At 39.0% G+C, this 24,235-nt stretch overlaps 1 protein-coding gene across 1 annotated transcript; it reads right to left on the bottom strand.

The window, feature by feature from the left end:
* Positions 1 to 1,282: 1,282 nt before the first annotated feature.
* On the bottom strand, positions 1,283 to 23,874 carry mmp16b (matrix metallopeptidase 16b (membrane-inserted); the record flags this gene model as incomplete). Its single annotated transcript, XM_083889258.1, has 10 exons — positions 1,283 to 1,644; positions 4,500 to 4,615; positions 6,530 to 6,680; positions 8,452 to 8,590; positions 8,663 to 8,880; positions 11,141 to 11,302; positions 16,694 to 16,998; positions 18,245 to 18,361; positions 20,501 to 20,649; positions 23,746 to 23,874. The coding sequence occupies 10 exons, from the start codon at positions 23,872 to 23,874 to the stop codon at positions 1,283 to 1,285; spliced, it is 1,848 nt and encodes a 615-aa protein (XP_083745384.1).
* Positions 23,875 to 24,235: the final 361 nt, after the last annotated feature.

Here is a 24,235-nt window from a genome sequence, read left to right as displayed (position 1 = left end):
AAGGAAATGTGTTTATTGTCTTAAAGATGGAAAGAAATGGACACATGTAGATTTGTTTTCATCTTCTCCTCGGTGTTCTGTGCCATGTAAGATGTGATGCAAACTTATAAACCTTGTATAAATGTTGGGGGGAACATAAGGATTTGTGAAGCTGTTTAAAATCTACAGAATAACGATTGACTGGAGAAGCAGGATGTTAGCTGTTCAATAACGAACACTACAGTACATATAATGGGGGAAATTAATCACTCTTTCACACACACACACACACACATATAAAACTCACCTTCGCAGTCTCTCTCATTTACCCTGTGAGTGAAGCTGTGAATGAAATCCATCATGTAGCACATTTTCAAAAGCACTGGACCCATTGTGGATCAAATTTTCCTTCCTGGTTGTGACATTGCATTATGGGAGCTAATCAATGCCCTTATCCACTTTTAGTATTCCTATCATGTCACTCAGTCCCCAGTTACCAGAGCAACAGAGAGAGAAAGAGAAGGGAGTTTAAGCAATCTGTGATTAAGGCAGTCTCATAAATATTGCAGAGAGGTTTTTGGCCCCTGTTTTGGAGACAGACCGCCACAACAGTCACGAGTTCCTAGTTCTCACTACCGGCTGCTTCCTATCCCCACAGATTATAGAGCAGACGGGTGGATATGAATAGAAATGGAAAAAGAAAAATCTAAGGATGATGCCACAACATTTGTTACGTGGAGGAAAAAAATGCCATCAAAACAAAGTTTACAAAAAAATGTAAAAAAAAATAAAATTGAGCAGTAATCCTCTTTGGAAGAAAAGGTCATATTTGGTTTGTGTATCAGTCCTCCACACAATGTTTTTTTTGTTTGTTTTTTTTACTGGACCCTTAATTTAATTAAGAAATGGTAAATCTAATTTGTCCACTGAAGTTAGTGCGAGGGGCTTTTTAAGCGACGTGCAGAGACGAGGATCGACAGAGGTCCCACTTACAGGAGCTTTGCTCTGTCTCACTTAATTGAGTTCATGTCAATGTACAGGAACAAAACAAAAAAAAAGCAGATACATACATATTGGCTGGACACAGGAGATGTGGCTCCCTCACTGTCTTCACATGAGTTCTGCTGATTGGTATGCTTCCTTGCACCTTGCACATTATTAGCACAAGCAATTTTCAAATTTGCCAACATGGCAATCCTCACGTACTGCACCCTCACCAGTGCTTCCAAGAACAGTACTTAGGGCTTCAAGCAATAACTAGACCTTTATCAGAGCTTCACATCCCTCTCTATATAACAATCCCTCAGACCCACTCCTGCATGGAGCGCTTGCAGTACAGTATGTGCCGCTTTGTGCTCTTCCTCCTGAACTGGAAAACAGTGTAGAGGAGGACCATCATGCACAGCGCCAGGACACAGGGGATAGCTATGGCCACTGCTTTCTCGGTGCCCCCCGTGCTGTCCAGTTTGATGACAACGTCCACATCGCCATTGTCATAGTGGCGCTCCTCTGCCACCGGGGGGCTCCAGTCCCAGTCAGGGTCGGCAGGGAGGCCATCACAACCCATGAAGTCCCTCAGGATGGACCTCGGGTAACTGGGCTCCACTCTTAGCAGCTGGTTGTTGAACTTCCAGTACTCCTTTCCTTTGTAAAAGTAAGTAAAACCTAGACAGGGGGAGAACACATGTACACATAAACATACATTTTACAGATAAAGGTAGAGTAGTCCAGTTTAGTCACTCTCCTTTCATTCCTCATGTGAAAACCTCTAATAAATGGCATCTACAAAGATTATACAGTGTTTCTGCAAAACCACAAAGAAATCAAATTTTAATTTTCCTTAAGTAGGTTAAGTAGGTTTCTTCCCATAAGTACGTTAAGACAGTGGTTCTCACAAGAATATTGAGCACTCCAAGTAACACCATTATCACCATCATTAAAATACAGTGGTGTAAATATGCTGAGCAAAGGCAGATTTATTCCTAATAAGATAATCATCATCCTCTTCCTCACATATACTTCACACACTGGTATAGTGAAATTAGATTGAGATGGATGAGATAAGGTGTATTATTTAATTTAAAGGTGCCATATGTAAGAATGTGGCCAAAAACGGTTACTACATTCAACTTAAAAATACAGAGGTCTTTTAGGTTTAGTTTTTTGACATAACTGGCAACCCGTGGTTGCTCAGCAGTTGAGACTCTACTGGCTGCAGTTATTGGTAGGCGGCAGTAGGTGGTGCCACATGCCAAACCATGATTTCAAAACATAAACATGATTTGCAGCCTGCAAAATATTTTTTTTAATGCAAATATTTTGGCTGTACTGTTGTTGTTGGTGAGTTCAGTTTGTTATATGAACATTATTCCTGAGTCTTATGGCCAATTGCTTTAGATAATTAATTTAATTTACTTAATTTACTTAATTAATTTAATTTAATTTAATTTAATTTAATTTAATTTAATTTAATTTAATTTAATTTAATTTAATTTAATTTTTGTGTTATTTGTTTCATTTTCTACACACTCAGCTCCATTCTGATCACATACCCTGGTATATACAGTCGAACTGTTATGGGTTCATGGTCTGTGTCTTATTTTGATAGTTTCCTGTTTTGCTCTTTGTGTTTCAGGAGGTTGACTGGGCGGAGTCTGAGTCGCTCACCTGCAACTCATCGTCTTATCACCTGCTGCTTCATATACTCTGCTTTTCCATTCACTCCTCGCCAGTGTCTTGTCTCCACACTCTGTGCTTTTCTCGATCTCAATATGACTAACCTCATTGACGAATTGCCCGTTTTTGTTTTACCCCTTGAGTCTTCAGAATTAGGGCCGGATTTACTAAGATCCCAAATAGAAAGCGGTAAATTGCACGTGCAAACTTAAAGATTGCGCCTGCTGCTGGTTTGCGTTTTGCGGGTGACCTACTTAGATTGCCGTCGCAATTGACTGCAGGTGCTGAAGTGGTTCAGACCGCCCTATTTAAATGAGGAGCAGACTCGGAAGCGCAAAATGACATTTCAAGCCACTGAACAGCAATACAGCAAGACGTTCTGCGATGAGCAGATAACTGGGATTGAGGGATATGACATTCTTGAACCACGAACTGCAGACCAAGGTAAGCCCATACCAGTACAAACAGACATTTCTCCTATGGATATCTATATTTAATTTATTCAGATATACCAAATAAGAAATGAATCTGTGTCATCTGTGATCGTGTAGTTGAACATGCTCTGGAAAAGTGTAATTTCCTGATTTACAAAAATAATTTTTGTTTATGGATTTCTCAGAGGATTATGCTTCATGCAATCAGTTTCAGGTTTGATAAATCACTTTGCCTGTGCTAAAATTACATATTTACATTTTCTCCTCTCATCACACGCAAAATTGTGTGTAAACGCCCCCCATTGCATATGCATTAAGGCAAGACTGCTAAATGGATTACAAGTGCTATTTTGCTCGTCTGAGAGATGCAATCCTCGTTGCGCCTTGTTAATAGATCAACATCAACACAAATGTGCATGTAAAACAGTTTGCATGCGTTTTTGCACCCACAAAGCATTAATAAATCAGGCCCTATGAGTTCTGCCAGCAAGCAGGCCAACCTCTGCTCTTTTTGTTGATTTTGTGTTTTGCAGTTTTTGTTATCTTTTTTCAAGGAGCAAGTTTGACTACCTTTTATTTTGGGTGCAGATAGTCTTTTACTTTTTATGAATGTCACAAGAACAGTATTTCTGATTTTCTACCACCAGAGGAAGCTCATGTACTGCCGGTGCCTTTCGTAGCACAGTTCGAGAACTATGGCGTTAGAGTAATGGTGCTGTGAAACTTGTTGTGAAAAGACCACAAAAAATGTGTCTGTAAAAGCACAAACTGGAGACTCTATTAATATATATTTATATATATTATATTCACTTCATGAGCATTCGCCAGTATTGTAATATCATATGTAAAAGAGTTTGTTCACTGCTATAAAATAAGTGTCTAAAATAAGTGTCACAATAATAATAAGATTGTAGGTCAACCTCTACGTATCAGCTTACAATAACAACATTATCTGTGATTCTAATTGTGCTTTGTAAATGTGAATTATTACCAACAAACCATAAACACAGGATCCCACGGTTCACTGGGATCACACTGACTCATTGTTTTGTCAGTACATCTTTAAACTTACTGAAGAACTTAAAACACAGTCATATACGAGGGAATTTTCTAGGATTTTCTGTTTCTAGTTGTGTTTTGGTGTAATTAGTTGTATTGTTGTGCTTTGTATGACACTGCAAATGGAGCTGATATGGCATAAAGATGCAAGCAGAATTGTAGACATTAGTCTAACAGTAAAATATTTTACATTTTAACAATCTACAATTACACGTCCGACAACTGATGTAAATTATAAAAGAAAGCTTTATAAAAGATTCATCTTCATCATTGCTGAGAAGACTGAATGTTACTGTGATTATATTTATCTCACAAGTGACTGTCGTATAAAAGACAATAAAGTGGGCGTACCATTAGCCTTATCCACGAAAGCACCCTGTGGAGACTCTGGGATGCCCTTCCAGATGGTGATGGGTTTGGGATAACCGGGGTCCATGGTCCTCATGTCCTCATTGTACCTCCAGTATCTACAGAACAGACAAAAAACTAAGGTTTAAAGAGATTTTTGTTATGTTTATATGCTGCTTTTACACACTGGATTTGGTAGAAAGAGTGTGCTGATCTGGGTACAACACATGTAGGAAGTAATAACACGTTCCTGGATATATATATATATATATATACATACACATATATATATATATATATATATATATATATATACATATATATATATATATATATATATACATATATATATATATATATATATATATATATATATATATATATATATATATATATATATATATATAATATGTACAATAAGAAAATAATAAATATACTTAATTTCAAGTCAAGTGCACAGTGAATTAATTGTATGAATTGTTGTTTTTCATCATCCCAGAATGAGCATTTTATATTTATATTTTAGGAGGTCAAACATTTTTTAAATGCTAACTGAAATGCTACTTGGAAGGGAGATATTTAGCTGCAATCATTCAATAATTGTTGCTGAATCTTACACACTGTACCTTTTTAACATGTGTAGTACGTACATGTTGTATTCTTATTACATAAGAAACGTCTAGACTAAAGCTTGATAATGCAGTAGGAAAATATCATAATCATAATATCAAAGCAAACGTCAACTATTTTGATAATCGATGTATCAGTTTGAGGGTTTTTCATTATTAAAACAAGATTTCTGTTCGTTTTAGCTTTTTAAATGTGATTATTTTCTGCCATGTAACAAAGAAATCATTAAAACTGAATAATTTTCGTTTGTGGACCAAATGATACATTTGAGACAAACACTGATCAATATTTTTGATAATTTATGGAACAAGCGATTACTCGATCAATTGAGAAAATACTAGACAGATTAAATGATGATGAATATGATCGTTACTCAAAAACAGCCTTCAATCAGCAACTAACTTAAAAACCAGAGAAAATGGATAACCAATCATCTATACTGCATTAATGTGCCACACAGATTTGTTTCAGAGCACAAAGTTCCTCTTTAGTGATGTTCACGCTCAAAATCCTCGCTCTATATTAGACAAAAATGCACATAAGACTGTTACACAAAGAAAAATCCCCACTTGGGTTTGGACAGAATGCTGTTTTTCACGATGTGCTGCAGCAGATTGAAGGATGACAGTATCATGACCAGACATTTTGTCAGCTTTGACCACAGGGTCCCGTGACCTCTCAGGACGTGATTTATCTTGACAGCTGAACAAACATGTGAGTCAAACTGGCACCGTGTCTGACCTCAAAAACTCTCACAACACACATTGATAAACAACAGATTGTGTGACTTGGCTGCTTTGCAAAGACTTCACTTCCAACTGCAGGTAAAAAAAAAAAAACCTGCAGTTGGAACACAGCAGCTATGAATAATATATGCTATTCTCACATATTTGTACTAATTATTGACTGAAAAGGCATTAAATTCTGAAATTACATTATCACCATTAAAAGTGATGGTCTAACACTGGGTTACACTGCGCTGTATGCCAAGAAACAGCATTTTGTCCAGCTGTTACAGAGGTAATTAAAGTAACTTATGATGGTAACATATGTATACAAGTCATATCATTACAGTCAGCTTCGTACTTAGAATGGAACATTTCAACATTTCAAGGTCTCAGCCTACAGTAATTCTCATTACTAAGATATAACTTTAAAAACAACATGATAATACTGTAAAATAACTACACTATTGAATTAATAATTAGTTATTTTACCTTAAATTTCTGCCAAATGAAACAAATTTCACCTAAATTGTACACACTGGACCTTTTTAGAGGTTTCCTCCACCAGTAATCCTTGTAATAGTGTTTTTGTTTTTTCTCTCGGAGAGATGACACCTCTCCACTGCTTAGCTACATCAGCAACTAGTGAAACAGCACTAATAATCATTCCACACGGACCTGTCTCCTTTAAAGAAGTAGGTTTTAGCGGCATCCTCCCACCAGAGCGCCGTCTCGATGCTCTGAGTGGGCATGCCGCTCCCAAACAGCGAGATGTCCTGAGGGTATGAAGGCTGGAGAGTTGTGTCCTTGAAGACCCAGAAACGGTTTCCTAAAATACACGCACACAGTTATAGGAGGCTCTGGGACAAAGACGTTTTCATCAAGATGACCTCAATAAAAAAAAAAAGAAAAACTGTGTCTGCTCATTCTAATCTTCTGTGTGTGTGCGCTTTGATTTTATTCACGTCATTTCAAAGGTTAAACATATTGCAAAATACCTCAGCAGCAGAGAATCTATGCAGTGTTATCTGTAACAGAATAAACAGTAGGATGATGATGATGCTTGTCAGGCAACCCCGCAGAGACTTGTTGTTTGGAGTTTTATTGAAGCTAGTGTTGCCTTTAATTCAGTTTTATAATAAGTGTCTGAGGTAGCGAAGAGAACTGCTGTAGTGCCGTCCACACACATGCATTCTTGTAAAACATTCATAGACATAACCCTAACACCAAGCATATCGTATAAAATGTGTTTTATTTCAAATTTAACATGCAAAATCTGGTGTTCGTGTACAAACTAACAGTGTTTTTCAAAATAAGCTTTCTGGTTTTTTTTTAATACGTTATTTAAACATGCAGTGAATTTTGTAAATTGAATTTTGTAACTGCCAGATATTGAAAGCTACTCTGGGAAAATGGGCTTACTCACAGAACACTTTCTGGCCCTTTAATGGTTAAAATAAGCAAGAAAATCCAGACGGACATTTTGATGCTTAGGTGTTAAAGAGTTAACACATGAACAGGCTGTTTAAGGTGTGACAGAATATGAGGACCAGCCAAACTGTCGTCACTTTCACAAAATGTCCTTCCTCCCTTTGGATTATATGTTTTTTTTGGTCCTCACAAAGATGTAGGTACAAGTTCATGCACACACACACACACACACACACACACACACACACACACACACACACACACACACACACACACACACAGAGTCCTCCTGACTGAATAAATAAAGCATGAGACACTCTGATCCCACTGAGTGACAGATGTCATGTTAATCTGCCTGATGGGCGGATGTCTGTACCAGACGTGCGCCCGTTCTGTTATCAGCGAGGATGCAAAACAACCACTCAGTCACTCACTCTATCACTTCGTGATAAAACAACACTGCATGTTAAAAGAGCTCACGCTTTTTATATACATTTAGCAGCGGTGCATGATTACAGATTTAATTTGTTTTGACATTTGCCAGATATCACATTGTTGTGGTTCTGTCGTTAACTGTAATTAATGTGACGAATGAATTACAGTTTGTTTTTATTTGCTTAAAAAATACAGCGTTGATTAAAACTGTTGTGTGACCTTTAAATATAATCAAATGTTAGATTCTAATCACGATCACATGAGTTCACACGGCGCTGATGAAGCCTATCGGCTCCATGTGACTCTCTGTGTGTTTACATGTCGTTTACCCTGACACTCCCCTGCTGCACACAGGAAGTGGTTTGTTTTATGTCAAAAGAGACACTGACGATGCAGCATGCAAATGTCTGTTCTCTAAGAACAGCAGCATCAAGTCATTTTATATTTATATATTTATTTAGAAAAAAATATAACAGTTGCACCATTGTACTTTGTGAGCAAACCCTTTTTTTACATTCAGCGTTTCTCACAAAATTGTGTGGAATTGGAATAAATTAAATCCCATGTAAAAACATTAAGAAGCACATTTTAAAATGTTATTTAATTTTAGTGTAATGTTTCCTGGCAAACACTGCTCACTCATTGTGGTGTTCACCTGCAACAATCAATCAGCAAAAATGTAAATTCCGGGAGTATCTTTTGGTAAATAAATATAGTGGAAATCTTTTTATTACCTTTAAAAAAGACAAATTTCCCTTCACTGTTTTCATAGACCGCATCGATTTTGGGGGGCAAGCCTTTCCAGAAGTAGTTGATCTGCATGGGGTAGCCGGGGACTACTGAGTTATCACGTACCCTCCAGAACCATTGGTCCTGTTGAGATAGATGAGGTAGAATCATCATCATCATCATCATCATCATCATCATCATCATCATCTATTGCACCTTGAACACAAAAAGCTCCTGTCTCAGGATGGCCAGCGTGTTGAAGCCTCCGTCACAGATGTTGGGTTTGGAGTTGGGGTTGGAGGGCTTGGCCCCCTGCGGTGGGCGGTGAGGTCTGGCATGGCGATCGTGCTTCCGTGGGTCTGAAGGAGGGTGGAAGCGAGGTGGAGGGACTGTGGGTGGGGGCCTGGTTGGCTGCGGAGCTCTGTCTGGTGGACCTTCAAAAAAAAAAAAATTTGTCTATGAGATTAAAGGGAGATTCTGGGCCATTGACTGCCAACCACCCAATCACACAGCTAGTAAGGATGAGTGCAGACAGCAGCTATGATACCAGACCTAAAAAAAAAATGTTTTATACCCCTTTCAAACACGTCTCAACTAGATGACAAGAAAAACGAGGGTTTGCATTGGAGATATGTTAAATTATAGATGAACAAAAAAGTTGACGGACCACAACAGACATGGATAATATTTGCTCTGTCAGGGAATTTCAGCCAAGGTTGAAATTAAAAACCCTACCCCGTGTCGCTGACATGCGGAAAAATTAACAAAATAGATTACACGTCAGGCCACACGGTTGGTGTAGTGGTTCACGCCCTTGCCTTTGCAGCAAGAAGACCCGGGTTCGAGCCCCAGTTGGAACAAGGGCCTTTCTGCATGGAGTTTGCATTTTCCCCCGTGTGCGTGGGTTTTCTCCGGGTTCTCCGGCTTCCTCCCACAGTCCAAAAACATGCAGATTTGGCAATTATAGGTAAATTGGTTACTCATAAATTGACCGTAGGTGTGAAAGTGAGACTGAATGTTTGTTTGTCTCTATATGTGGCGATGCAATGGACTGGTGAACTGTCCAGGGTGTACCCTGCCTATTGCCCTATGTCAGCTGAGATAGACACAGCACCCCCATTAACCCTCCAGTGGAGGATAAAGCGGTAGATGATGGATGGATGGATTACACGTTATTGGACTTTTTGCTCATATGATATATATCGGGAGTTCTTGGGCCAATACGATACCAATACTTAAGGTCATTTAGTCTCTTCTGTCTTGAAATTAACATTATATTTTGCATACTCCTGCTGCAGCAAAATAAATGCAAAAAGCACAGAAGTCAAGGAAGGTAGCAACCGATTTAGCCTACTATCACATCGGCAGATCTTGGTGTGTTTGCCGATATCCGTTAATGCTGATACCGATATCATGCCGATAATATTGTGCATCCCTACCTGGGACAGTTATGCATCTGTATGTGTTTGTGCATGTGTAACTATAGAAATGCTGCATCTTGTTTCCATATTTACAGTAAATCCAATTGCAATAGCCTCTCTAAACACTGGAGGCTGCTGTTGTACATGTTTTACAAAATGCTAAAGTACATTTACCTCTGTTATGATTGCTGTACTTTTATTCAGTTCAATATATATAACTTTATATTTCTGTTAGGAGCATGTTGTACACGCCACACCAACATTTTCAGTCAATATATACAGTTCATTGTCATTTAAAATGATTAAAAAGAGCAATAAACAGTATTTTTTTTAAAAAGTAGTAATGGTGTAGGCTGTATTATATATCAACCATTAATGAATCTGGATGTTGGCACAAAGCTTGACAAGGCTCTTTAATTCCTGAGAGTGAGTGATCTGTATCTGCAGCCTGAGGGTCAATGACTGTGTTGGCTGTGTCGTGTCTGAGTGAAACTGTCCCCGTTCCTTTTGTTATTTATGCTTCTTCTTCTTCTTCTGTCGCAAATAGTGATCGATGATTATACTGTTCCAGTCCAATCATTTTGCGGCTCAGTTTAATTATTTCATTTTAAAGGGTTGCAATGAATGATCCTGAGTGAACCAAACGGCTGTAACGTTGAATGTGATGACAGATTCAACATCAAACATTAGTAAAAATGAAACCAGGGCAGACTGGCGGACATGAGGTTTGCAGAGTTTTTTGTGCTTATATAAGGAGAAAATGGTTTCACTGTTGGGCGGGAGGGTGACTTTGTGATCAGTTATTGTTTCTAGGTTTGTGTGACTCTCTATTGGCTGCTTATTAACCAACAGTGTGGGAGAGGTGAAATGTCCTCGGTGGACGTCATTAACTTATTTTGTCTTTGAGACGTTGAGGTCAAGACAATTTTTAACCCTCTTAAATGCACGTGTAAAGTTAACTTGTCCAATTTGGGTCCAAGAATGAAATTTGATTTGTGATTTTGGCAGGATTGTGATGTTTTTCTGTAATTTTAGCACAGATGACTTGGCCTCTGTTAGCTGACTCATGTTGCTTTGCAAATAGGTTTTGGCTGGCCTATTTAACAGATGACAAGTGTTATTTACATCCAGTCCAATATGACTAATGCAGAAACATTCATAATAATAAGAGGAAGTTATTTGTCCACATTTTCAGTACTTTTACTTTGGTGATTTCAACAGAAAATCTCATGTAGAGACTGAAGAAGTGCATGTCCATGCAGGACAGAGTTACCATAGATGTTCTGGATGCCCTGCAGGTCATCGTGAGGTAGTTTGAAGTTCTCTGTGTCCATGTACTGGTAGAAAGGAGCCATGATAGCAGTGGGGTCATTAGAGTGCTCAAGTCCGAGGGCATGGCCCAACTCGTGAACCGCAACCAAGAACAGGTCGTTACCTGGAAAATAGAAAGGGACAACTGAGGTGAGAATGCAAATACATGGATTTATCCTGTATGAAACCTTCACCAAGCTGGCTTATTGTCCATGAGTGAACTATATCTGAATCACCACAAAAATCAAATGAATTCTTCCTTGGGTCATAACCTACATTCACCTACAAATTCTGCTCAAGACCAGACAGTCAAATGCTGGCAAAACTGAAACCTCCTCAGCGTAATAAGAGGCAAGAGAGGAAGAATGTGGCAATACTGTATTTGTGCTCTCTGCATACAGTGAAAAAAACTTTAAAAAGGCTACAGAAAACCTTTGTGTCCCTCATGGTTCCAGGTGTATTATTATCTACCACAATTACACTGTGCAATCAGTTTTTAAGCTCAGGTGAACTTTTTCTCCCGGAGGAATTTCTGAGTAATTACCAAAAACACTGCCAGCGCCTCTACATGACGTGTCTCTGTAATCCCACTCTGCCCCACCCCAAGTTACAATAAGCTTTATCCTGTCAAACTGCTGACTGTAGGTTTTTTTTCTTAACAGGAGAATTCACTTCTTAAACTTTTCCTGGACCATTCTTGACCTCTGACCATTTAGTAACTTTTCTCTGACCACTTTGTTGCTAGTGTGGTTTTGCCTTGCCTCTGTCAGTCGGGATGCAAAATGAATCACTTCCTGTTTGCAGTGCAGTGTTAATTTCATGATGAAAACTACGACAAAAACATTGTCGATATGACAAAATCTACTGACACATTTGTCAGCGAATAAAAACTAGATGAAAATGTTAGGGTGGGAGGAACTGAAAAAAGAACTAATCAGAATAAGAAGAGGAATAAGAAGAGATCCAATCAGACTAATCTCTTTGAGAGGTGCAGAGGTCAGGTTGATCTACCCAGATGTCAACAAGGGGGAGAACAAAGCGGTAGAAATGACAGCGTTAGGAAGAAAGAGAAGAGGCGACATATGGTCAAATATCATGTACGATATTACGGAAGAAAACAATAAACCTGAAGTGACATTTGGAGGAAAGTCATCCAGAAATCCATGCAAAGTTTTAGTAAAGCACACACACAAATGTTAAATATAAAATGTAGTTCAAACTGTAACAAAACACAAATGCTGCTAATTTTGGATTTTAAACAAAAATACCAATTGATACGCTGATGATAATAAGTCCAAGTGTAATGTTTCACTGTCTTGAAATTGAAACAAAAAAAATATCTCTGTTGTAAATTAAAACCTTAATAATAACATTATTAATGGAAAGTATGAGAGAGAAACCTTTAAAGGTGCATTGTTATACATCTAATCATAAAATCCTCCTAATATGTAGGAGAGACTCTACATAGACTCAGGAATAATGTTCATATAACAAACTGAACTCACCAACAACAACAGTACAGCATAAATATTTGCATTAAAAAAAATCTTTTGCAGCCTGCAAATCATGTTTATGTTTTGAAATCATGTTTTTGCATGTGGCGCCACCTACCGCCGTCTACCAATCATTGCAGTCAGTAGAGTCTAAGCTGCCAAGCAACCACGGTTTGCCAGTTACGTCAGAAAACGAAACCTGAAAGACCTCGGTATTTTGAATTTGAATGTAGTTACTGTTTTTGGCCACATTCTTACATATGGCACCTTTAAATAACACATATAAACCCATTACATTTTATTTGACTAAATTTGCTGTGGATTAGTGGAATAGTCGACTATGATTATATTTATTTGCCTTAACTAGACTAAAACATCTCAGATGACTAAAATATAACTAAAACTAACTTGCTGTCAAACAGTATGGTGCAGTGTGGGAATGTTGCCGGGCGACTTACGATTCAAAACTATACTGATAAATATAGAGAGAGTCACGTGGCGCTGATCTGCATGTGTGAACTCATTTGGCAATGAATGTGACAGACAAGAATTTATATCTAAATGTTACACACTGCAGCATTAAAACCATAATGGCAGGCAAGTAGAAGATTGGGCATTTTCCCTTACTCTGAATTAGATCAGCATCGAAAGTGTTGGATGGACAAAACAGAGTGATTGTTCGATAACACTTGAACTCTTAGAACTCTATTGTCATGCCATACGTGAAAAACTGTAAAATACTCTGATTACGAAGCAATGACAAGAGTCACTCCTTGCAGTTCTATAGTCCTGTGGTAATCTGCATCGCACTAATATGGTGCAGTGTAGTGAGTGTATGAAAGATTAGTGGACGTCTTGCCAGGCGTAAGCACTTTTTCCTCTCTTGCTTTATAAGAGAAGATAAGCTGCATCATGTGAGCCGCAGCTCCAGAGAACAGCGACAACACAAACACGCATATATATATATATAAATATATGCACACACTGCATTGATAGCACAAGCAAGCGTTGCATCCAATTCAAATACAGTACATGTACATTTTTTTCAGAAGAAAAATAACATTGTCTATATTAAGCAGGCAGCTTTTGGTGTCAGCCTGATTAAGAAGCAAGTACATCATTTATGAACAGCTTCTGACTGAAGATGTCCTCAGGAGATTGTTGCCCTTTAAAATATGATATCTACTCCTGTCAGCAGTGCTGCACAGACCGACCACTGACCAACAGCTAGTAAGTAAAAGGTTACACCTTTTTATCAAACACAGCCACTTACAGTATATTATAAGTGGACATAATTTAGCCGGTCAAAGCTAAACAGGAAGTGAGAATATACTGAATAGCCACCAGGGGGAGACTCTACTGGTTGCAAAAAGAGCTAAATGTGAATGGAAGTCGATGATGAGCCCACAGCCACTTTATTTATGGCGTGAATAGACATTTTCCTGAGGAGTTAACAGTCTCAACAGTTTGAAACTTTTTTCATTATTAAAACAACATTTTTTTAGCTTCTTAAATAAGAATGGTTTCTATATTTCTTTGCTCCTTATAACAAAGAAATCATTAAAACTGAATCATTTTGGTTTGCGGACAAAACAAGACATTCGAGAACATCGTCATTTCCAGGTTTGACAAACACTGAGCAACGTTTTTTAACGGTTTCTGACATTTTATGGACCAAACAATTGCTCAAGAAAATAATCATTAGTTGCAGCTCTATAGAACATGATGTCAATCTAGTCAATTATGTTCTCTACAGGCAAAAGTTACATCAGCAATGGATGGAAACAATCAACCTGGCTCTATCCAAACCATGAATGGGAGTTTAGATTTCTATGTGTGACTGACATCACTACTAGTCACCACTTGAACACAACCAGCTTTCTCCCAAGCAAAGTAATGTCCTGTGAGGACACCCGGGAGACAGACCAGGGCTGCCATTAGCACATAAGTCAACATTTACAGTTACACTGCTGTGAAAAGTCCATTAATGGTTGCATCAATTGACCAGACGCATACGCAGAGAAAAGGAGCCCCAGCGCTGCTTCACAAGGATAAGCGTGGGACACTGCACGAGGAATTTGACGGGGGAGTCAAGACAATTGCCTAAGAAATATAACAACAAAAGAGGACAGCTAACGGGCGGCAAGCGGTTTACAGCAACATGCAGTAACATGCATGTGTGGATTTGATTTTGTCATGACACATTCTACACAATGGCCTTATTGCATAGCTTTTTCCTTTATCTTGATCTATGATTTATCTCTGACCTGCATAACACACAACAAACAATATCCCAATACAACCCAATATCACACAAATGACAGCATAAAAATATAAGATATAACCCATTACCAGGCAAAACCCATTACCAGGCAAAACCCATTACCAGTCAAAACCATATCACAACAAACAACTCAAGTGACCTGACAATGACTTAAACGTATTTATCTTTACGTAGGACATCAATGATGACACCTAACACAACAAAACATTGTAAAACACCTAATACATCTATTGTTACACTTATAGTACAAGTAAGATAAGAATACATAAATAACATAACACAACATTACATGACCTGATATGACAAAAGACCACTGAGTTGCATTAAATTCACTCAAAACAAAATAACCATAATCCTAAGCCAGCAAAGCAATGTCTTAATATAGCGTTGCTGTCATCTGAAGAGCTTATTATGCAGGAACAACATCAAAATCCTGACAGATGGAGTGATGCATCTCTACCGAGCATCAAAGACATCTCTGCATATTTCTTTTATTATTTATATTCTTTTAGGTTGAGTATGCCTCACTGACACAACCAGTCCTATTGCTCTGCTCTTCTGTTTTTTTTCTCCATTATTTGTTTTACATTAAATACATTTTCCTTCTTAATCCCTGAACTTTCTTCTGTTTCTTTCCGCGCTTGCCTCAGTTTTTTTAACCAATTTACTTTGCCATCAGCATACAGCACATAACACCATTTCTTTTCCGTCTTCACTTGTTTTTTTTTTCTCCCCACCAATCTCAATTTCTTCCTTTAATGCAGTAGTTCCCTTTGCTGAGGACTGCACTAGCTTTCGCCTTATTACTGGTGTCTCATTTTCACATTCTCCCACTCCTAACCACCATGTTCTTTCTCTCCTGTTTTTTTTTTACCAAATGTCTGGATTCATAGATAGAAAGATGAAGTGTTGGACATACAGTATAAATAAACATTTTAAAAAATTATTTGGCATTTGCAGCAGAACAGGAAAAACAACTGATCTAAACAACTCCATTGCTCTGTGTCTGAAGGTAGGAAAGAAGTGTGAACTTATTCAGCCCAGTAAATACACAGTAATTGTGTAATAAAAGACAACCTACTCCATCCTATATCCATTCAGTCTGTTGTTTCTGAACATCCATTGGAACCTAAACCTAATGTTTTCAGTTTAATGTAGAGATTATTCTAGAATTTAACCCTTTATCACCTCACCCTCAAAATGTCCATCTGGACCTTTTTTTTTTTTTTTTTTTTCTTATTTGCTTATTTTAACCATAAAGGACCATAAAATGTCCTGTGAGTAAGTGCTTTTATCCATTTTTCCAGAAGAACTTTCCATATATGGCAGTTATTGACAATGTATGGCATGTTAAAATAGGGTATTAACAATTTAAAATGAAAAAAAACTACAAGTTTTAACAGTTTAAAACATAATTTAAAATAACATTTGTTTGAGTTTTTGTCTCAATGTCCAAAAACAGAACAAAAACCTATTTCCCAACTCTCTGAGTTAAATTACCCTAATATTTTCCCATAGTAGAAACCGTCATGTAATTACGGTAATGAAAAGTGCGCTTGCGCAATTGTGTCGTCTGCGATGCGCTCAGTGTAATACGGTGATATCTGGTGTTAGTTTGCACTAACTGGTTGCTAAATCGGCTTATTCCTCTCAGATCACGCCGGTTTCCCGCTCAGTTGAAACAACTTTTGGATACTGTTAGATAATGAACACATTTACGCCCGTTTTCTTGTCTTACCATCATGGTTGGGGTTCCCCAGGGTCCATGGCTCATCTGAGTCAAAGTGTGTGTCCCCTCCGATGCCTGGGCCGGGGAAATAGGCATGCGCAAGGAAGCCTCCCTCCCCGTCGAAGGGTGAGCTGTCACCGTGAAAACCAGAGGCGAAGATGATGGTGATGTCCACGTCACGTCTGCCCGTCTCCAGGGCGCTGTATGGAACGGCCTCGAAGCGTAAAGGAGTCACACCCTGCCAGACATCAAACGCACGCCTTATGGCATCATGGGTCTCACGGGCACCCACCTTTGGCGTGACATTTTTTATGCTGTAGGGAAGAAAAACGGGATAACTAAGTGAACATGTTCTGAGAAGTTTACATTATATATATCCATCCATCCGTTATCTACCGCTTTATCCTCCACAGGAGGGTCGAGGGGGGTGCTGTGCCTATCTCAGCTGACATAGGGCGATTGGCGGGGTATACACCCTGGACAGTTCACCAGTCCATCGCAGGGCCACATATAGAGACAAACAACCATTCACTCACACTCTCACACCTACGGTGAATTTAGAGTGACCAATTCACCTAATCCCTACATTATATATATATATGTTGTTGTTTTTTAAAACACTGATTCAAGCAAAGAGGAAAATAAAAGGCAGCAGGGAAATCAAATTCCTACTGCATCAACCATGTACTTTGTTGTCCCATGATTGTAATTTCAACATTTTTTGTACTTTTCATAATGAGGAGACACTCAGAACAAGTTGCGCTTGACACAATAATTTCAAGCCCGGCAGCTTTTTCGCTGAACTTTTTTAACACAGCAGCCGTTATCAGTCGCTGGCAGGCAGAGAGGAATGGGAAATCTTCTCCCTCCTTCTTCACTCATTTTCATGAATAAAAGTGCAGTCAGCAGCCGCCCTGGCTCTGCACTGATTGACATTCCATTACGGGAGGAGGCACGTCAATTCAAATTCGGGGAAGGAAGGAAGGATTTGAATAAATTGACAGTGTTATCATCTATAACTGCTGTAACCTGTCAATTTGCAGTGGTGCCAGAGACCCCTCTATCGGTTTTTCCTCAGAGCCTATGAAAAGCTGCATCTTAATCAGGCAGGACAAGATGAGAGTCTGAATATTTCTGCTGAGACTACAGACAATTTACACTCAGGATTTTCAGACTCTCGTATATGAGGTTGAGAAACGCCTCCAAGCCTTGTGTTTTATGAAAGAAGGAAGGAATGAATTAAAAACAATAAAAAAAAAAAAAAAAACCTGGCTATTAATACCATGGAAAATGAACACACTTATAGCACACAGGATGTAAGTGTTCATCTATGTGTTTCTGAATGTGTGAGTGTGACTTTTATTTTTGTGTGCGTGCCCCCACATTTGTGACGCAACTGCGCAGTCTCTATGACAACAAAAGGCATGAGATCCCAGGTGGTTAAGGAGGAGGAGAGGCTTGAGCCGAGCTGAGAAAATGAATGCCGGTGCAACGGAACCCAACAGTAAACGCTGCTAAAGTCACGGATCGCCATGACAACTGCCCCCACTGTCTTCTCACCTGTAGGTGATGTGTGTCCGCTGCCACTTCTGTCCTGTCAGTGCGTATCGCCGGCTACGTGACCTCGACGCACTTTTAAATTTGTCCGGAACTCCACAGCGAGGCTTTTGCATCCAACTTTGAGGAGAGGAGAGAGGAAAGTAGAAGACGAGATGATTTTAAGTTAAGTTAAGCCTGGGCTAGTATTATGGTATTGCCATTACAGCTCTAAAATGTTTTATTTTGAAATATCTTAAAAACAATCTCTTTTATTTGACATGGATCCTGTTTTGCTACTTGAGCTACTACTGCCCTGAATAAAAGATGAGTTAAAGGAATATTTCACCGATTTGCATTTAGCTTTGTATTACTAGAATAGGGGTAGAATTTTTGAAAAATTGTGCTTCCCAACCTCAGTTTCCCCTGAGTTGAGAAATATCTTCATTCTTTTTTTTTGTGACATATCCACCAGTGACACTTGGTCCTGTTAGCGTAACTGTTAGCAAAGATGGCGGACACTGTTTACATTCTGGGAATGAGGTCCCATCCCCCTATGGGTGAGTGTTAGTGTTGCAGTTTCAAGCCTCGGTGTCACCGGTGGGCACGTGACAAAAAAAAAGAATGAAGATATTTCTCGACTCAGGGGAAACTGAAGTCGGGAAGGACATTTTTTCAAAAATGCTACCCCTATTCTAGTAATACAAAGCTAAATGCAAATCGGTGAAGTATTCCTTTAATTTCAACTTCAAATCTGTAATGACAGCTAATTGTGTTGCATGAACATGTGTGCGTCCATACGTGTTCATTTTAAATTGAATTTATGTATTACATGATATACAGGTTTGTAAATGTAAACATTCTGCTACTATTTCAAATAATGCTATACATGTATTGCACTTGCGGATGAGTCATAATGAACACTGTATGACAGATTTCTGCCACTGGCATCTCTCAATCAAATCAATAATAAAAAGGCCTAGTTTGGTGATGACAGGAAGCAGCATTGTATGATGGGAATTATTGTCCTGTTGTCTGGTTTAATTCCCCTGTGCATTTGTGCTTTGCTTCAGTGGCAGAACATGCAGAAAACGGCAAAGAGAAGTAGAGGTTGACTGATTTTTCTTTTGCCGATACCTACTTTTTAGGAATCAGGGCAGCAGATGGCTGATAGTACATTTCTTTGCCCATATATTTAGCCAATGTTCTTATTTTTTCTCCACCATCTGATACAATATAACTGCTAAATGATAAGAAATAACACAAAGAATTGCTGAACTCTTCAGTAACCAGTTTTTGAACAGCGTTAATGCTCTGTATCTGCAAGCTACATTTCATGTCTGCACTGCAGTGCAATTACATACAGTGTTTTTGTTTAAACTGAATATTAAATACAAGAAAAAGGTCATCAGCAAATTAAAACAATGCATTTTGGGATGAATTTTCTCAGAACAGAAATACATCATTTGAAATGTCATGACAGTTATTGAAAAAACCACAACAAATAAAGAGGAAAAGGACAACACACTGGCTAACTAGTTGTACAAAATATTTCCTTCCTCACTCTGAGGTTTCATGGTTACTGCAGACATTGGTAAAGCAGATGAGGTGACCAGCATGGAATGGCCCATTATCTTAAACAGAAATAAAAATTCCTATGGATTTAAAGAGAGTTGGTCACCTTTTGGCTACAGTAAGTGCACAACTCATCCTCTACGTATGTTAACTATTTTACTGCAGATACGTCACATAATCTTTGGAACTGTGACTTCTTTAAACTTGACTAAACTACCTTTCCCACGCCTACACTGAAGGATCCGCAGCAGTTCTCTGTTATCACATAATGATGTGGTGCCAGATGTGACTATTTTTATCCTCATTCATACCACATCAGATTATCACAAGCACAAAACACACGCACAACACAAAGGCAAAGTATGAATTCTCACCTCAACGTGATATCACTGCATCATCATCATCATCATCATCATCATCATCATCATGCAAAATGAGAAGAAGGAAAAGTGTTAAAACCCTCGACCTGAGGTTGTTTCAGGTGAGGTGAGAAGGAGGAGGAGGAGTGTGGGTATAGCTGAACATCTCTACTTTGTGTTCGTCACTAATTCACTGAAATATTGATAGCGATTCTCTCTCTGCATTTTAAATGAATGAGTGGAGCATTTGCATTAGCGCAGCATCAGCAGCCTAGTGAAAGTGCATGGGCATTTGCAGCGAGTGTTTTTGTACACAGGCACACCTGCGGCACGTGTGTGTACTCACTCCTTGGTTTTCTCATCCAGTGTCCCTGTGACATTGAGACCATAGACGCGCTGCATGGCGGCGATGGCTGAGTGCAAGGTTTGTGCCGAGCGCAGGACTGACATTCCCGGTTCTGTGCGGGGAAGGTAGCCATACCTCTGTAGCCATCCCTGTTTGGGGAGAAGATGAGAGAAGGATTAGGACTTGTTATACTGCGGCTATTTTAAAACGAAGGCTGTGAAGGAAAGTCTGCTCTCTTCAAGTCTTATAATTAGCTGCAGATAGGAATTTTGGCATTTTGTGGCTAGTTAGATTTGGTGCCACATGAATGAAAAGTTCAATCTATTCTCTTTCTCTTTTTAATAGAAATGAAAACCTGCACACACACACACATTCAGAGCCACAAAATCTTCTTCATGTCAGGATGATTTTAAAGATTTTCTATGGCCGATGCCACATACTGATCTTTAGAAATCAGCAAAGTCAATAGCCAATTATAATTCTTTTCGCCCTTTTTCCATCCTCAATCTAATTAAACTGTTCCTATTATCTGCATTTTGTGTTTTGTGTTAGAGTATTTAGGCTGCTTTTTTACATAATACTATGTTAAAATGTATATGGCTAAAAGAATGTGGCAATCTGACCTAGGCAATCTGATGAAATTATTATTATTTTCATTTTCATCAAATATATAAACACCTGAGGGGAAAAAAGTACGAAATTTGGAAATACGTCATAGTTAGCTTGGCTCGTTTTTATGAACAAAAATGAAAGAAAAACAATCTATTTTTGAATTTGCCATATAAAATTAATCATATCTTTAACTCAACAACACATAAGTAGACCAGAAAATGCAATATGTAAAGCCGGAAGATGTGACCTATAAACACGCACACCCAGGATGTCCATGTAAGCAGTTCTGTATTATTCCCATGACAATTTACCAAGCCTGAGCACTAACACTTGTCAAATACAATAGTTACAATAGTAAAATAAATACATTAACATTCTCCTATAAGGCCATGTATAACAATGTTAAAATAAATGATTTACATATTCAGGAGAAACATCTATATTATATTTTTATTCTTTATTCTTATTTTTAATTATGTTGATTCCATGTGCTTCATTCAGACTGTGCAGGGGAAAAGGTCAGACTATTTAAATCACATCCTCTACTTTTAAACATTGTTTTGCCGGACGCTAAAATATTTTCCTATCATTGTCTTTTTATCAAAACAGTGCTTATATAATACTGAGAGTATAGTGCCATAGCTGTAAGGGCAAAGTTTTCTGCATTTCCCTTTTAGTGCAGTAAGTGGTGAATCCAATTTGCTCGTAAGAAGAAAAATTGGGAAGGCAACTGGCATAAATCCAGCCACAAACTTCTATAGTCCACTGCCAATATCAAAATATAAATCGATACAGCTCGAGAATTAATTTTTCAGCTCAGAGGAGGCTGTGAGTTTGCATGTATGTAAAGCTATATATATATATATATATAATCATGAGATACTTCTAAATCTGCATGCTATTGTCTGAGATCATGCTTCCAGCACTGGTTAACATTTAAAAGAGCTTTGCATTTGAATCCCTTTTTATGACCTTAGTCAGAGTTGATGACTTGCAGCTGCTGGTCAGTGCTCATGTGTAGGACTGTGAAGCCCTGCCTCCACTTGCCCTACAAAAGAGAGATTGCAGCTTGATACCGAAAAGAGAGAGGTGACTCAAAGCACCGACCGTGGGTCACCGCTGCATCGTTCACTCCTGATGCTTATAACGCAATGAGGTCCCTGTGTGACCCACAGCTGTTAAACCAGCTGCCCCTCATCAATACAGTCTACTATAGCAATGTTCCAGCTATAGCTAATCTGACTAACTGTCTCTTCTGGCTATTCCTTCCCCCTTTCTGCCTCTACCTCCCTTTCTGCTGAGCTAAACTCCTTGTTTATCCCATTTTTTTTTCCCCCGTGGGTGTGTTTCCTGTGTGTGTTGTGTAGGTTCAAAGCATTTCACGGAGAGATATCAGGTACATTTTCTGTCATCTATAAAACTGAATAGTGGTGTGTGTGTACATGATTTTACAGTAGGCTTTTGGGACACATATTTTTGTGAGGACCTTCTTTTGGCTGGTGCTCAAAGGGTTAAATCTTGGTTTTAGGGTGAGGATTAGAATTGGGTTTGGTTTAAGGTTGGGGTAAGAGGCTTTAAATGATGTGTACTAATTTAGTGTCCTCACTAAGGACGCTTAATTGTGAGGGTGTAGATGTTTTTATTACCTCTTTACCTGGTATGGACATTGACTTTGTAAGGACCAGTAGTTCTCATGAGGACCAAAGCCTAGTCCTCATGAGACAAAACCTCATTTCTTTTTCTCTGGGATCTAAGGTCAGGATAAGGTTTTGTTAGAGTCTCCAAATGAATGGAAGTCAGTACAGAGTGCTAACAAGACTGAAACCAGTGTGTGTGTGTGTGTGTGTGTGTGTGTGCATTTACTTAGGTATTTGTTACCTCTTTGGGACATTATCTGGCATAAATACTGATCTTGTCAGGACCAGACATCCTCAAAACCTGGTCCTAATGCGGATTATGGTTAAGGTTAGGGATAACGCTGTGTTTAGACTTTCCAAATGAATGGAAGTCAGTGAGGTGTCTCGAGAGGAATAGGTGTGTTTGTGTGAGATTGTCAGCATGTATTGTTTTCCTCACTGGTGGGAGGGGAGTCTGTGATATGGACATGGAGTTGGCATCAGTTAAAAAAAAAGGTACACAAATGAAAATCCTATTATGCAACTGTGTTAAATGCTCCGTCTCCTCCAACGCTATGATGCTGCCAAAGCATCTCAGACTTTATGATGACCTGTCACAAAAAGAAAAAAACACTATGAAGCTCTACAAGCATCTTAATTGTTAATATACAGAGTCTATTTTATCCCAGATATGCAGCCTGCAGTTGGATCAGCTCAGCTCATGATGCACCGCAGTGTAATAACCTTAAATGAGCATCCATCTGTATCATTGCACCCTACAAATGAGGGATGTGCGTTATTTCCTCTGTTCACTGAGCTACGTGAGCTGCCCTGATAATGTCTCCGTGTTCTGCTTTAAGGTAATTGCGCACACAGATGGCGTGAAGACTCGATGCACACACACACACACACACACACACACTCACACACGTATGTGCTTTTCACGCTGAGGCAGATGATGTGGAGGAGATGGCACGGTCATTCATGATGAGGGGAGGAAAAGGCCATTTATCTTACCTCAACGCTGAAGTGATGATGCTCCTCTCCGGACACGGCACACGGAATCCAAAGCAGAAAATGCAAGCAGAATGCTGCTGCGTAAAAGCAATCCGATGGTTTTCTTTTACTGGTGGATACTAAGGTCATAATGACCTGTTTTTCCCCGAGTGTTTATTAGAAGAAGCCGCCCGTCTGCTGCTGTGGCTCTTGTGTCAAATGAAAACCATCAGGCGAGCTGTCAAAGGCAAGAGTGGGCATGAAAACTGGAGGACAATCCAAAAAAATAAAAAATATCCCGATGGTGGCGTCGAAATGTTGCGATGTCAAGCAGAGATAACGCGGCGTGTGAGACGCGCTCTCGCCATTCTTATTTACATCAGGGGCTACATCTACCCAGCAGCATCAGTGGCCATGTACAGTAGCCAGTCTGCGCAAGATACTCTCCCTCCCTCCTGACTCCACGCCTGCGCTTTGATTTCTCTCACAGCAGCATCAGCATCAGCATCCT

This window comes from Microchirus variegatus (genome assembly GCF_963457635.1).
Source record: "Microchirus variegatus genome assembly, chromosome: 5".
Classification (NCBI taxonomy): Eukaryota; Metazoa; Chordata; class Actinopteri; order Pleuronectiformes; family Soleidae; genus Microchirus; species Microchirus variegatus.
The sequence above is the reverse complement of the archived record's forward strand: the minus strand, read 5'-3'. Positions and strand labels throughout refer to the sequence as shown.